Source organism: Macrobrachium nipponense, chromosome 16 (genome assembly GCF_015104395.2).
Source record: "Macrobrachium nipponense isolate FS-2020 chromosome 16, ASM1510439v2, whole genome shotgun sequence".
In the NCBI taxonomy this organism is placed as follows: domain Eukaryota; kingdom Metazoa; phylum Arthropoda; class Malacostraca; order Decapoda; family Palaemonidae; genus Macrobrachium; species Macrobrachium nipponense.
In genome coordinates this window covers 2,284,009-2,300,817 of record NC_087209.1, presented here as the reverse complement: position 1 = coordinate 2,300,817, position 16,809 = coordinate 2,284,009, and the positions used below count along the sequence as shown (strand labels likewise).

Here is a 16,809-nt window from a genome sequence, read left to right as displayed (position 1 = left end):
TTGCACCGAATGCAGTGCAATAATTCTCTCGCTCATCGAGGGATGTTTCTTAGACCGATAAATGACACATTAACATTAGATCCCCGTGCACATAACATCAAAAGCAATAGAGTGAGGTCGCCTGGTTCACACTGTTAGGATATCGTGTTTTTTTTTCTTTTTTTTTCAAATTTGATAGCATTTTGTGAGATTCCAATGTTTTCTGTAAAATTTAACAAATGGAATAGTTCAACTACCTTCAACTTAATATTGAAATGATAATTTAAGGACTATGTTTATGAGATACTACTGGTGATAGGTGTCTCCTATCTATTTGGTAATGATATCTATGGTTGTGATATGACGTTTTTTATCACTTCGTTTCGTTCACGTCAATTTTGCCATATGGAAAATAGTTTTACACAATAACATAATATAATGTTCTAAAGATATCAGTGCCTGTTTTTAATGTCATTACACATGATTTCTTCCATCTTTGAAAAGAAAAATAGACAAATAAGGCATGAATCGTGCGTCAGGCAGGTGAACGAAGAATTATGAAACTCTGCCACCAGTTTTTGGGCCGACAGTACCATAAAATAAACATTACCATGCTGTGCACCGCACTTTGGGTACTAAAGATTCGACAATTCAGTGCTGTGTTTGCTTAGCTATCTACGGTAATCTATTGTTTCATGAGGGACGAGCTAGGAAATTAAACTTTATTTAACGTAAATTGAGATACCTTCTGCTATGGCGTCGACGAAACCTTAGCTCAGTGTGTGAATTTTCAGTCCTAATCCACTGTTTAATTTCAAACCTCCGCAAATTTTATATGCTATTTTTAATATTCTTTAGTCATCTCCTTCACGTTTTATCTTATGTTACAGAGAAATGAACACAATTTCTTATGATAATAATTCATTACCCATCGTCCTTCCAGGCAGCAGCAGTCAACGCTGAAACGCCGGAGATTCAGGTTAAAGTCACGACGGCCGGACGCGAGTCGGCCGAGCGGTTCCGAATGCTCTTGCAGAGCGTATTGCACCTTCTCCACGAGCCTGGACCGAACGCAGCTGCCGCGTTGACTGATGGGTCCAAAAACACTGCCCAGGCTATATCGGAACTCGTCTCAGCAGCCGAATCTCTCAAAGGCAAGTGAACATTACATATGAAAGCTTTCAAGTTGTTGTATGCAGTGTCGAAGCCTTTGTGTATGTTTAGGATATGAGACTAATGAAGACTAATGATTGTCATCAAGGAACTCATATAATATTGTAATGCTGAAGAACATTGCTTATACTAAGAGAGAGAGAGAGAGAGAGAGAGAGAGAGAGAGAGAGAGAGAGAGAGAGAGAGAGAGAGAGAGAGAGAGAGAGAGAGAGAGAGAGAGAGAGAGCAAGGAAATATGATACTGATATCCTCTGAATATCAGCAAGTCAAATACGTCTCTAGCTAAAGTGAAAAAGCCAAAAATAAAACCTGTTTCGAACTGTATTTTTATCTGAGGGTTTTCCTGCTGACTCAGGCTCTTGCTTTACGAAATGGATAAACAGATTAATATCACTATGTGATTTAGACTTAAATAATTCTTCATCAAACTGACACCATTTAAATGTCAAATAATTGCTTCAGCATTCGTATTTTGTTTAACGTTCTTGACTGTATTCAGACTTTGGAACAATGCGTTGAAGCACAGAGGTTATCCTCACCGTGTATCTCCACGTACTGATCATCAGCTTTACCGGCAGGTGTTGACTTCGAAGATCCAGATGACCCGACGGTTGTCGCTGAGACAGAGCTTCTGGGAGCAGCAAAGTCGATCGACGTAGCCGCGCGCAAACTCATGGCTCTCAAACCCAGGAGACAAAAGAGTGTAGGCCTATGATGATTGTTTCATATATGGAAAAGCAATGATTATTTTGACAGCATTAGATATTTGGAAAATGAGTAAATGACTTAAATATTGTTTACGCCGCTTGGTGCTTTCAAATGGATGGATTTCCTGCTTCATACACTACAGTAGCTTTCCGTCTCTTTAGTGTTTTGCCTTTTCATTGCCAGACGTATTACTTTTGACATGTCTGAGTGTTTCAGGAAACGTGTCTAAGGTATTTTTATTCAATAATTGTACATCAGATTAATCATTTAAATACTTTGGTGCAATTAATGTAACAGTAAGAAAACTAATCAGCTTGGTAACAGAATCTACAGTCTTTTGTTTCTATTGATTCATATAATTTTCCATATGTCAGTAGGTGTTCGATTACTTCTTATGGGTCTAGACTCCTTTCCTCATCCTCCCAAAACCCTCATTTATCATTTCTTCAGTGTTGGGCATTTTTAATGAGGAAAATGAAAACTGTTGCCTACTTTTGACAGGAGAACGATGACGAACCGATACATAGCGACGAGATCATCCTGGAATCTTGCAAGTCTCTCGCGCCGATCATCAGAACCCTCATCGAGGCAGCGGCCGCGGCGCAGAAGGAACTCGTCGAGTCCGGCAAAGTGAGCCGGTGCCCTTCGATCATGTCAGACGACGGCCAGTGGTCAGAGGGACTCGTCTCGGCCGCCAAGTTCGTCGCAGCGGCCACCCACTGTCTCGTAGAGGCCGCGAACTCCCTGATGCAGGGGCACTCCAGCGAGGAGAAACTCATTTCCTCCGCCAGGCAAGTGGCGGCCTCGACGGCCCAGCTCCTCGTGGCTTGCAAGGTCAAGGCGGATCCTTACTCGAAAGCCATGAAGAGGCTGCAGGTTGCGGGCAACGCTTGCAAGCGAGCGACGGATCGCCTCGTGAAGGAGGCGCGTAAGTCTACCGAACAGGAGGAGGAGTTCACCGTCGTGTTGAAGACCCGCCACGTCGCCGGTATGGCCCAGGAGATAGAGGCCAGGGAACAGGTTCGAAGGATAGAGGACGAGTTGGCTAAAGCGAGGTCTAAGCTGTCGTCCATCCTAAGGAAGAAGTACAGAGACGCCAACGAGGCGGGAGCCGCTAATATGGCGTGAGTGTTCTTTTGATTAAACGACCATTTTTACTTAATTAATCGTAGTCATCTTGAGAAACCACAACACACTCCAGTATTGAATAGCGCTTGCGAAGTTGTACAGTTTTTTCTTCATCAAGATTGGTTTTTTCTTGAGTAAGAAGTTATCGAAATGGGTAGAAATTTTATGGTAGAAAATGTCAAATTAGACTATTAACTGTGCAGTCTTACAGAGCAAGGTAGAATTGCCGATACTATATTAATCTAATGCAATAAAATGTCCCTTCACATTCTCCATTACACACGTGACAGTAATATATATATATATATATATATATATATATATATATAATATATATATATATATAGATATATATATATAATATATATATATATATGTGTGTGTGTGTGTGTGTGTGTGTGTGTGTGTGTGTGTGTGTGTGTGTGTGTGTGTATATATTCAGCTTACAATTGGAACAAGCTTTTTCCGCATCGTCTGCAGTTGACTTTTGACAGAACATTTGACATCACCCTCTTATGGTTAAAAAGAAAAACTCCTTATTCCAGCGCCAAACGGGAGTCTGTCGTATCGAAGGATCGAGTGGTGGCCGGTATGGAGCAGGAGATAGAGGCTCGAGAGAAAATACTCAGGGTGGAGGGGACACTCGCCAAAGCGAGGGCGAAACTCGAGGTCATCCTCCGAGAGCGGCACAAGGACGAGGAGGATTCCGTCGTCCTCAAGTCCGAAAAGGAGAGTAATGTTTCTCGGTATGAAAGGTAAGTGTCTGGTGCGTAAGGAGTCTCATTCTTTAACATTTGTTTCACTTTTAATCGAATCAATGGAGAAAATTAGAATTTCTTCAGAACACTGTAAAGTTAAGTATATCTTAGTTTTACCAGACCACTGAGAGCTGATTAACAGCTCTTCCAGGGCTGGCCCGAAGGATTAGATTTTTTTTTGACGTGTCTAGGAACCAATTGGTTACCTAGCAACGGGACCTACAGTTTACTGTGGGATCCGAACCACATTATATCGAGAAATTAATTTCTATCACCAAAAATGAATTTCTCTGATTCCGCGTTGACAGAGCCAAGAATCGAATGTTGAACCAGCGGATTGGTAGCCAAGCGCGAAAACCACTCATCCAATGAGGAACTTCAGAACAGTCTGTAAATGAACCATTTTTATCATACCACGTATTACCGGACTGATAAGTCTTACTTTAAAGTACTACTTGAGAAGAAACATAAGTAATGACTTTTTATGACTTGGAGATTAAAGAATTTACTTCTGGTAGATATAGCAGCAAATAATACGAAAATCAAAGGGTATTTTTAAAGATTCACGGAACAACTGAAAATACCCAGAGCCCATGCTTGCATAAGGCCAACTTAATCTCAAACAACAACAACAACTGAAAAATTTAGTGTGTTATCTGGCGGACAACTTCGTTCCTTTCAACATAATTAAGCTATATATACTTACCTTTCCTCCCTCAGGGGGTGGGATAGTGCCTTCAGTGCACCTCATGTGGTGCACTGTTGGCAATAAGGTTTTTTGCAGAGTCCATTCGGCCTCTAGCTACAACCCCCTTTCATTCATTTTACTGTACCTCCACTCATATTCTCTTCCTTCCATCTTACTTTCCACCCTCTCCTAACGAATTCTTAGTGCAACTGCTTTGAGGTTGTCACCCTCATATACCTTACAAACCTTTTCAATGTCAATTTTCGTTTCAGGGCTGAATGGCCTCATAGGTCCCAGTGCCTGGCCTTTGGCCTAACGACGTCTACATTCTGTACTTACCTTTCATTCCATATTTTTAGAAGTCGCTAAAGTCGAAGTATAAAGGAAACGATAAATAAAAATAGATTTGTAAGCAGTACAACGTTTAACACAGAAGCAAATAACCCATGACGTATAATCTCCTCTCAGTGTTGTTACAATAGAAAGCCAGTTGTATAAGTAAAGTGATAAAAGGGAGGTTTTACTCCCCAATCTCAATACACATTTTGCATCCATTTTTAAGTGACTAGTTGCCCCTGACGATTCAACACTGCAAATGACAATACTTTTGATGCTTTTGATTATATATTTTAAAGTCATATTACAACTTACTGATTTAGTTACTCTAGAATCTTGTGCATTTTGCTCGCAATATCAGTGAAAAAGTTCAAAACTTAAAAATGTCGAAATTCATAAATATAAAAACAGTTATTCTGATGATCAGGAGAAACAGTTACATATGCAAATGATGATGATTGTAATGGTTTTCCTAAGCGCCTCAGTGGCGTGGTCGGTATGGTGTTGGCGTGCCACCTTGGTGGCCGCGAACTCGACTCTCGGGCATTCCATTGAGGAGTGAGAGATGTGTATTTCTGGTGATAGACGTTCACTCTCGACGTGGTTCGGAAGTCACGTAAAGTCGTTGGTCCCGTTGCTGAATAACCACTGGTTTCATGCAATGTAAAAATACCATACAAACAAATGATGCCTTTCCTATCTGCTGAAATAGTCCTTTTTTTCCAGCACTGAGTCAGCCAACAGCAAAAACAGGAAGCTTAAAATCACCTACAAGCCGCACGTCTAGGCGAGAGAGAGAGAGAGATTTCGAAGCTATGTGATACTACGAAATTCCTGTCTTTTGGACGATGGTTAAGAAGGAATGAGACCACCGAAGATGGGAGATTACCGCCCAAAGAACTCCGATGACAAAGAGAAACCCTCAGCTCTCTGTAAAGGAAGGACTCTTAATATTCTTGAAAATAACTTTTTATATTATTTATACATGTTGTTGCTGCTGGAAGCGTATTTTATAGGACCTCCACACTGTGTGTGTATGACTGTCCGAGTGAAATAGGAGTTTGTAAGAAGCTGTACTGCAAAGTGGACAAAGCTACTTTAGAAGCAACATTAAAAGTCGCCTGGTAAACAGTGAGGGACAACTGAAGTAGGAAAGAAGCTTTAGAACCACAGAAATCTATTTAACTCGCTTGAAATACAATTATAGCAACAGCTTTCTTGTAACGGTGTGATGCGTAAGTCACCAAATGAGATGGGAACTTGGGGGTTGCAGCCGTAAATATGAGAGAGAGAGAGAGAGAGAGAGAGAGAGAGAGAGAGAGAGAGAGAGAGAGAGAGAGAGAGCGTGCGTGTGTGTGTGTTTGGGTGTGTTGTGGATGATAGAAAACGTATAACAGTTAATATTCTGGAGCAACACAGTTAAATGCTCCAGTGTGTGGAGAGGAGGTTCAAGTGATACTGATAGGAATTCTGCTTATGCCTGATTAGCAAATAGACGCCGCTGACATATTCTGCACTAAAAGTTCCTCATTGTTTCAACAATTAAAAGGATAATTGTAGCAGTGAATCCTGGGCTGTAGACTCCACCATACCAAGATTTATGAGTGGTAATTCTACGCTTCATATGTTATGTTATCCTAGATTTATATTTGCTTGTTGTCTGTATGTTACATAAAATTTCAACGTGCTTTTCAGCTATGAAGAAGAGCTTGTATGTGTTGGTGTAATATATACATACATACACACATACACATAGACTGTTGATTATATATGTATACAATTAAAGATTCTCTCGTTTTTAAATCTAGTTTACTAAGTGGCCCAAGACACCACATATCTAAACTTATTGTCAGTTGCCAAAGTTCGAAAAGATAGTGCCCCAATGTCTTTTGCTTTTGTTATTTAATCTCACAGAAACTACATTTGCTGCGCAGTAACGGTGCGTTGATAATAAGGCGAATATGACTTGTCATCATGTTTTTCATAATAAAAAAATTGTGTTCTTAACTCATTTTCTAACCTTAGCAATCATATAAGAAGCAGGAATGTAATTACTTGAATACTTTGAAGGATGTCAAATTGAGTAACGAGGAAATAATTCCGTTTAGAGTATGAAAGTACGTAAGATTGTTAAGAAAAAAAAGTGTCAGAGCAGTGCAAAGGATTTCCGAGACGGCCTTTGTTTACCTATAGCCGCTGTTTACCAACAAATTTCCCATTATGATTTATTCGGACATTTTTTTTAGCCTTATTTTGTTTACCATTCGCACAGAGGAAAATATCGAAGTTTGTTTACTCAAACATAGTACTACAAGGCAATGAGTTGAGGCCACTTGAGGGTCACGGGTGAGCAGTTAGCTTTGCTCCGCCTTGGAGGAAGGAGGTGACATTACTCTGTGACAGACTGCTCAAAACAGACGTAGCGGTGCTTTACCGTAGAGTCCTGCCAACGTATTACAAATGAAGTACAAATCTGACAATCCACAGAAAATTTTGGTTATGATATGGTCCATCAGGTGAGGTGTTTGTGATTTTATGTGTAAGGTAGGTTATAATATTTTTAATAATGGGAAGAAATCGAATAGGTAGTATACTGATAAATTCACACTGAGGTAATCGAGCGTTTACTACAAGTTATCGAGCAAACGTAAACGCGAATTGCTAGTCAAGTCTTTTTAAATAATGGTTTAACGATCCCTTTACCTTATATCTAATTGAATTTTGTTGAGTGGTGCCTGTAACGGGTATTCAGTTTATTTTATCAATGCTGGCCTTTTATCTTGATTAGTTAGTAACTACATGAAGATAGTTATAAAATGGTAATGGATTTAACATTGAGTAGTAGTGTAGAAGTCATCCATCGAGTTGTTGTGTATAAATAATAATAGTAATGATATTATTTTAGATTTATCGAGATGTTTTTCGATGTAAGATTCTGTTTGTGTATATATTGACAATCATTTACCCGTAGACTTCTACTATATTTTGAATGGTAAGGTAATAGAACAAACCGTTTTAATAGCTGTATTATACGAAAAGCTCAATGAGTGGAAGATTTAAATTTTATCTAATGAAGATTCAGCAGTGGTCACTTTGGTAATTCTAAGCCCTCATTCTGCGGTAAAGTAGACTATGGCAGTTGGCGTTTTCATACGTTATTTTACTTACTGAACAAGAATTTAAAGTAATATTTATTCGGACGACTGTAATTAACCCCCAGGGGCCAGTACTAAACGGCGAAATACATTGGACATTCCAATCCCTAGTGGATGTATTAGGGCTTGTGCCTTGTATGATAAGGCGCCTATGAGGTAATGTTAGACTAGCGATAATCTATACGCTAAGTCGGTTGGTATTGCACTTCCATCTTCAATGGAGTGTCTGGGGTTTTGTAGATCACTTACGAAGTCGGTATTATCTTTACGACGATGTGTTGAACTCATGGTTCGGTGAGGTTCTTGTAGAAAACACAAGGTATAAAAATAGTATATTCTTCTGAAGTTTTACATGATGAAGATCAGGTATGATCGTACAAGTCTTCTATGACGTTAGCTTGATCGCTTCTGCCAATGATGATGGCTAATCCTATTCCTCTACATGATAAAGCTTAGGTAAAGAGGTACAGGTCTTCTAATGACGATAGCTAACTCTCTTCTGCCTGTCTACCATCTCTGTTACAAGTTATGAAGGAACAGACAGTAGTTCGAACATATGAACATACTATCAGATGACATAGTTTCATACGAACACACAATCGAATGAGACACGCTACAGATCACGTAGGCCGTTTAATAATAGGTCGGGGTAGTTGTCTCAAGCAGGGAGCTTGGACTAATGTTTATAAACAATTGAATGACTACAGGTGACGGCATGTTATCTTAGCTTACATACTTATTGTATACGTCATCTTTAGCGTCTCTAGTCTGATCACATTCCTGCAAGCAATCTGGTTGACCTCTTTAGTTTTAGACTTTTATATATATGGACTAACATTCCATATTTTTATTATGTAAACACTTACATCAGCTCGGTCAGCTACCAAAACCAACTACTGAATATTACTCAAACTTGACTTGCATTTGACTTATAGGAGTGTGATACAGACACTATGTGAATATATATATATATATAAGTAAATAAAACAAAAAAAATTCATTGTGTACATGAATTGATCAAGTAATAAAATATAAAACAATGATATTGGTAAATAATAGTGATCACGGATATATAATGATACAGTTTTTCACTTCATCTCTTTAAGATACTTATGCTACAGAAAATACTAATGTACTCTGATAATTGCATAGAATGAAGATTAACATGATAAAAATCATATTTTAACTGATAAAAAATTTCATATATGAATTGATAAAATTATTAATGTTTATGCTGATTGATTCGTTGATTTTTATGCTAAATGTTATATATCTGATTAGTAATTCATATTCTAACTCATAAATAACTGCAGATATTGGTATGATAAAAGGTAACATATTGATTAGAGGCTACCTGATTTGTTTATACATATGTATATGGATTCATATAATTATGATTAATATATGTGCACTTTAAATAGATTCCTATTGCGTACACGCAAAGATATATTTAGATTCTGTTATTTATGATCATCTATATAAGAGATTCCTATTGCGTACACGCAAAGATATATTTCGACTCTGTTATTTATGATCAATTATATATAAGAGATTCCTATTGCGTACATCGCAAAAGATTATATTTAGATTCTGTTATTTATGATCATTTATATATATAGGATACATGACCGAGGTTATACTACTTCACATTTAACTAGCTTTCGAACCACTTTTCGTCCATTACACAGTTCCAGACAACCACCTATAGCCACTGAAACGGCCTTTTTCAATGGTTAAAACAAGGGGAAAATTTGCCTGGGCGGGTCCAACGTTCCATTTTGCGCTCATACTTATTCTCTGCATCCTAAGCTACACGATTACGTTCGCGATGAATAAAAAAAACATCCCCAGCACGAGTCCTTCGCCAGCAAAGTAGAGTTGAATATCCTTCGGGTCGTAATTGTCGGAAGTATGTCCCTTTTGTAGTCGAATTCCGACAGCCGCTGGAGCGTTCCGCATGAAAACGAGATTAACGACGAGATACGGTGTCGGTCGAAGAAGTCCATGAAATTCCTTTCACATTGTAGGCGGTTGTTACTTGACTGTAGTCGTCCGCTGCGACGAACGATTTTTTTGAAGTTGCTATGTGAAACTCTCGTACTGCAGGATACTGTAACCGGTTCCATTAATCAGCCTGCAAGTGAAATTATACTTGTCACAAGGGCAAAGTAAATTCAGACGACATCCAAATACAGGGGAGGGAAGAGAGCCATTTAGACCAGACTTAACCCACATGAATTCGCTGATATTTTGGAATTCAGAAGAGTCCGCTGTACAAACTTTTTTATCCATGGCATTAACAATGAGTGAACCTATCCAGGTCTATGATGACTTGTAAAAATATCCAGAATTATAAAAAATAAATAGATATCATTACGAATCTCAAAGAAAATTCGATATTACTGGTAGTAAGTTACTAGACAAAGAAGTGGAAAACGGAGCTAATTGTAAAATTGCCAGGCAACATAAGAGTCAAAGAGAAGATTAATCATGATTCTATGTGCCCTAACAAAAGTTTCATATTCAATTTTCTCGTGCGCATCCTCTGAGGTTAATTTTTAAAACATTATTAATAGGTAGGAGATGCAACGAAAAAAAAACCCACTATGTAACTAATTTCTAAATAAACTTTGGGTTTTTCAAGAAAATGTGACATTTTCCCATGAATGTTTTACTTGAATTGTAATAGGCTAATGTTGCAAGTAAATATTTCTTATCCACAACTTGATAATTCTAAATGTCCGTTTACCCATGTCATAAGCTGAATTATTGACTCTAATTGTCTATGAGGTTCAGAAAAAAAAAAATTAATTCATTTTGTTGTTATAGAAATTCTATTTGCTTATATTGTTCATTAATTTTAAAATGATTACAAGTCCTTAACTAATTGCATTACACACACGGATAAGAATATGTTATGTGGCCTGTCATGTGACCTATGAACCACATGTGAAGTTCATGAACTAAGCATTCCTTTCTCCAGTCAATCTGCTTTTGCAAGCAGAGACGACACACAGATGAAGCCTGTGTAAGCAGATTATTGAGGTTAAAAGGAACAAATGCTGATACGGCAATGATGACGTCGTCACTTGGCAGGAGATTGCTCTCAGCCAGCTAAGAGTTACGTTACTTGCTGTAAGAGATACGACTTTAGTATTTTCAAATGATATTTTAGTGTTTTAATTCTCCACCCGCATGAGAAGAATGTCTGAAAAAAAAAAAAACAACAGTACCAAAATTGAACAATATATTAGTTTCATGTTGGCATTATGTTAAATAAATATTCCTTATTCAAACTATATGAAAAAGGTTTCCATACAAATTCTATATATATTATTAGCCCTGTATAAGATTCATATAGGATTATTCCATAGATAACATTTTCACTTCTAGACTTCCTGACTTTAAAATCTCTTTTATTTTATTTTTATTTTATTTATTTTATTTATTATTAGTTTATTTATTTATTTATTTATTTAATTTTTTTTTTTTCATTGACTACGAATATAAATCACCGGGACAGACAATATGTCAGTAGGTTTTGATATGTGTTTGAACTTTTAGCTTATTTGTCATTACTAAAGCGTTAAGTTAGAGTTCAAATCTTTACGCATATATATTTGGATATTTAATGGTTACGTTTTGCTTATTGATATTATCGTGATTCCTTTTTTATTATAATTTGTAACCCTTCCGACTTCTTACGGAGTGTATTATATTGACTCCACTTGTATCCATATTTATTTTATTTTTTTTATATTTATTTATTTATATATTTTTTTATATATCTTTGATAAATTAATGGTTGGCTTAAGATGTGGAAAAGTGTTCTAGCGGCGTACCGTATAAGGCTACTTGCGGCATCAATTCTATAGATACAAGATATCAATGATAAAGGTATTTAAAAACCGCGAGAACCGCTATAATCCAGTTCGGATCCAACATCACGAGTTGTAACTCGTAAGACATTGACACTTCCTATTTAATTATCCGTTATTCTACCAAACCGATTGATTCTGGGTGATCAAATATATTATGGTTTTCTTAATGGAAAGGAATTCACACAACGTGTTAAGGAGATTATTATTGATTTACACCACCCGAGTCACAGATTATTATGTGTTGAATTCCATATTTACTGATTTAGCACTCATAAATATTCCTAACGCACTCAATTTCGGTGTTTGTTTTAGTGCTATTAATTTCTATATAACGTGTCAAGGAACTATTAACACTAAGAAGTGTTTATTCCCTCTGTCAGACTCGTAATTCTGTTAATAATTCTACGTATATTCTTTCAAGGATTGATTTGGCACAGGATAGGCTCCTAAACTGACAGGTGTCTTAGTGTATCCCTTGTTTTCATGACACGTGTTACAATTAGTTATGTGCTTTTTATATCTGTAAGCATTGTAGGCCAGTAAAATAGTGATTTGGCTTTCTGTGACATAGGAGGGAACCCTGGATGACGGAATGCAACCAGTTTATGACGATTGGTATGAAAGAGATTATTATTACTACCTGGTCGTTAGTCATCTGCTGTGTTCTTCGGGTTTTCCTCGTCACAGACCTACATATAATATTTACCTTGATTACATTATTCTGATACACATACTTTAAATGTACTTTTGCTTTAGGGTTTCTGCTCAAAAGTGTTTATTGTTTTTGCTTAGCCACTGACCCTGTTTCCGTTTCGAAGTGTTTATTGTTTGGTGTTTATTGCTGCTGACACTTGCTTTGTTCAGTTTGTAACAGTTCTGCGCTCCGACCCAGATATTCAATGCTCGCGATCTCTTGGGTTAAGGAATTTTCTTGTTTAGATACGGTTTTAAACAATAGGTACGGATGTTTCTATATCTTTTAGTCTAATTAATGGTTTCTTTGCTGTATGGTGCGGGATTGCGGGATAATGCGTCAGCTATGATTATTGCTTTCCCAGGTAGATATCTTATCTTGGCTCCAAAGACCTGAATGATCATTTGTCACCGAGTTCCTTTTGGACTGTGATTAAAGCCTTTGAAAAAACTCGGTAAAGGACTCATGTTCAGTAAGACTTTATCAGGATAACCATAGATTATGAACTTAAAATATACTAGTGAGTTAAAGATACCTAGCCCTTCCTTGCCTATTACTGTATATTTACTTTCAGAGGGCTTTAGTTTACGTGAATAAAAAGCTATAGGGAAGAACTGTTTATCATATTTTACTGAAGTAGTATCCCTCTTACCCCTTGGTCTGAGGCGTCTGTTGCAATAAAAAAAAAATTCCTTATTTAAATCAGGGATTTTTAAGTTAGGTAAGCTGCATTTTCCGCTTTTAAGATATCGAACGCCTGTTGATGCTTTTCAGACCATAATAAATCTACGCTCTGCTTCTTCGTAAGATCTGTTAAAGGAGCTGTCATGATTGAAGAGTTACATATTTACATACGATTGTAATACCCACTACAGCGCAAAAGTGCTGTATCCCCCTTTTACGTTAATAAGTACCGGAAAGTTATGAATAGCCGACACCTTACCATGGACTACTTTTAAGACCTTGACCAGACACATAAAACCTAGATAAACATGTTCGGTTTTTTAAAACTCACATTTAGATATTTTACTCTGAGATTATTTGTCTTTGTCTCTGTAGCACTAGCTCTACTTTATGTGAATGTACTTCTAAGGTATTAGAAAAGATTACAAGATCATCCATATAGGCATGTAGGTTATCCCCTAAAAGTCTCCAAACACTATATTGTAATTTGGGGCGCAACGTAAGCCGGAGGCATACGTAAAAATTGATAATGTCCCCTGGGTGTGCTGAAAACGGTGTATGAGGTACAATCACTTAGGTAATGGTATCTGGTAAAAGCATTTAAGTAAGTCCAAGTTGGTGAAAAAAATTTATTCTAACCTAACAGAGATAAGATGTCGTCGGTACATCGCACTGGAAACTATCGGAAGTCGTTTCCTTGTTTAAGCGACAGAAAATCTACGCAGATACGCCAAGTCCGATCCTTTATGACATGACGTTTGAGAGAAAAAATTATATGGGCTATTTGATTTCCTAATGACTCCTATTACTAACATTTTTCAACGTCGTCATTTATTTCTATTTTGAAATTTCATTGGGGTTCTACACGAAGGTACGTATATAGCTTTATGTTTGTCCTTAAACCGTGTTTTGTGTTAAATTACATCCGTTTTTTTTCCAGAGATCACTCGCCAGTGGAGAAACTTCCTGGTATTCAGGTAAAAGAAAAAAAAAATTCTGCTGAATCACCTCTGCTTGGATGACTTTACGGATATTAATTTAGATAGATTATCAGGAGAGATTCATCTACGACTGGTTGGGCGTGATTAAAAGTTAGCAACAATAAAAAAAATGCGATATTTATAACTTCCGTATCCACGATATGTATACTTTTAGGGCTTTGTTCGCGGAAATCGTTATATTTCAGAGTGTCGGGAAGGATTAAAATTTCATTTCCCAGCAAAGTCTTTTTACACGCACTAAGACATTCGAGGGTGCATGCTTCTCGAGATTTTGCGTGCAAATTGCGACTGCGGTTGTGGGAGAATTCTGTTGGGTCATTTGAACAATGTTACGATTTTATGAGACAAATGATTTGTTCTTTTTTTTTATATAAGTTATTATTTGATTAACTGTCTCATTTTTTGTTCAAAACGGATTTTAATATGTTTGAAGGTTTATAGGATTTCCCTTTGATAAACACGCCTTTATTGCAGGATGTAAGATAATATTTTGTATACCCCTAGATGAATCTTACAATTACACTAGATACAGATCAATGTTTTTTATAACTATAGAGGTATCTTGTTAAGCGCTCGCTTATCCGGACTTCTCATTAGGGAAGTTCGAACAACAGACGGTGAGTCCGTAAATACAAGATATTGCGTGTACTAAAGAATAAAACAAGATATTCTAATTTTTACGGCGCGTACAGTTGAGCTTAATCCACCAGTATTTATTATAACTTAATGTATTAAATTAAAACGAAAACCTGCTCTGATTACTTATACGGTCGTGTGTTTCATAGAAAAAATCCTTTTTATTCAAAAGATATTGGTATGAACCAACATCGCTTTTCCCCACTCTGCTAGAGTCGCTTATTGTGTGGAATTTGCTATGTTTTGAACACTTCGGCAGTTTTTGACTAACCTTGACCGCTTGACTAGGTGACACAGTAACCGAGTTTGCTTGTTTGATTCTGAAAGGCTACTGTTTCTATTTCTTTTTGTAATAATTAGGATCCTTCTCTTTATTACCATCGGCAACGTATTGTGTGTTTTTAGCATTATGTTGCTGGTTACGTATAAAGCAATGAATGACGAACTATTAGGAACTGAGCGATTACTAATAAGACAAGTTATCTCTACTGTATTCATATTAACTGTTTGTACTTCATTCTTTGCTAAAATTTGAAATAGTGAGGGATCCTGGTCAGCGCATTTAGCCTGATGAAAGTTTTTTACAGACATGTTATTCCTTGCAATCCAGCCATATTTTTAAAAGTTAAGTTGAGTCATTGAGGTTCGATATTTTATATAACTCAAAAACTCAAGGCTAAAACTGCGATCGGGACTTGCAAAGGAGCATTTATTGTCATGACCCGAAATAGTGTTACCTCTAATTTATCTAGATTTGTACGGGTGTCCACTTGTTTTTGTGTGTTTTCTAATCACTACGGTGCTTAACGACCCTATCCATGCATCTGTACAAATACAGGGACGTCCACTGCGTAAACGCATATTCACTGTTTAATATGATTTGTTACGTAAGGGATTAATAATCACTCCCAAAAATGATAAAATTAACATAGTATATGATTATGATATTTCAGTAGAACTTCTGGAAACAGACACTCAAAGATAAAAACTCGCAGTAGCGAAATCTCAATGATGTAGATAATTTCTGTAAAAAAGTAAGATTAAGAATGTCTCGTAACTTCAGCCACAGGAATAACGAAATTCGACCTGCAAAGGAAACACTCAAAGTTACTCCAAATGAATAAAAAATTGTACTTAGCTTGCTTTTGTGGGAAGTCACGGTGTTCCGATAACGACACACGGCCTTGGTCCTCCTTCTCTATTTAGCGGACGACCTGGTTTGGCTTCAGTTTCTCCCGTGCGCGTTGTTTCGATGATTCGAGCCCTTGAAAGATCCGATGCTGCAGACGCGTTCGGTTTGTTTCTTGGAGTGCCGGAAACGCTCACTAACGATGTTTTCTTGAATGATTCTAATGAGAGACGAAGCTTGCGTTGTCGTAGGAAAAAAGACACGTCGGTTTTGTTTCTTGAAGTTATTCACTAAACAATGATACTAAGTTGCTTGAAGAATCTGTTGCTTTCGTCGTCGTTGAAGAGTTCTTATTGTTTTCTGAAGTCGCTCACTAACGATGATACTATGTTGCTTGAAGAATCTGCTGCTTCCGTCGTCGTTGATTTCTTATGATACATGATTTATTATTCTGGTTTATCTTCGTAGGACGTTGTAGAGTTCTTCTGGTCCGCTGGCCACCAATATTAGGGCTTGTGCCTTGTATGATAAGGCGCCCTATGAGGTAATGTTAGACTAGCGATAATCTATACGCTAAGTCGGTTGGTATTGCACTTCCATCTTCAATGGAGTGTCTGGGGTTTTGTAGATCACTTACGAAGTCGGTATTATCTTTACGACGATGTGTTGAACTCATGGTTCGGTGAGGTTCTTGTAGAAAACACAAGGTATAAAATAGTAATATTCTTCTGAAGTTTTACATGATGAAGATCAGGTATGATCGTACAAGTCTTCTATGACGTTAGCTTGATCGCTTCTGCCAATGATGATGGCTAATCCTATTCCTCTACATGATAAAGCTTAGGTAAAGAGGTACAGG

At 37.3% G+C, this 16,809-nt stretch overlaps 1 protein-coding gene across 3 annotated transcripts in view; it reads left to right on the top strand.

Annotated features, from left to right (window-relative positions):
- LOC135195516 (talin-1-like) overlaps nt 1–6,777 on the top strand; it is a 46,678-nt gene extending 39,901 nt beyond the window's left edge. For all 3 annotated transcript variants that reach the window (XM_064221753.1, XM_064221751.1, XM_064221752.1), the window contains exons 27-31: nt 923–1,133; nt 1,731–1,855; nt 2,362–2,984; nt 3,534–3,743; nt 5,497–6,777. In XM_064221753.1, the coding sequence (XP_064077823.1) occupies nt 923–1,133; nt 1,731–1,855; nt 2,362–2,984; nt 3,534–3,743; nt 5,497–5,557 (1,230 nt within the window). In that variant the 3' untranslated portion in view covers nt 5,558–6,777. The remainder of the gene's footprint in view (nt 1–922; nt 1,134–1,730; nt 1,856–2,361; nt 2,985–3,533; nt 3,744–5,496) is intronic.
- The last annotated feature ends 10,032 nt before the right edge of the window (nt 6,778–16,809 follow it).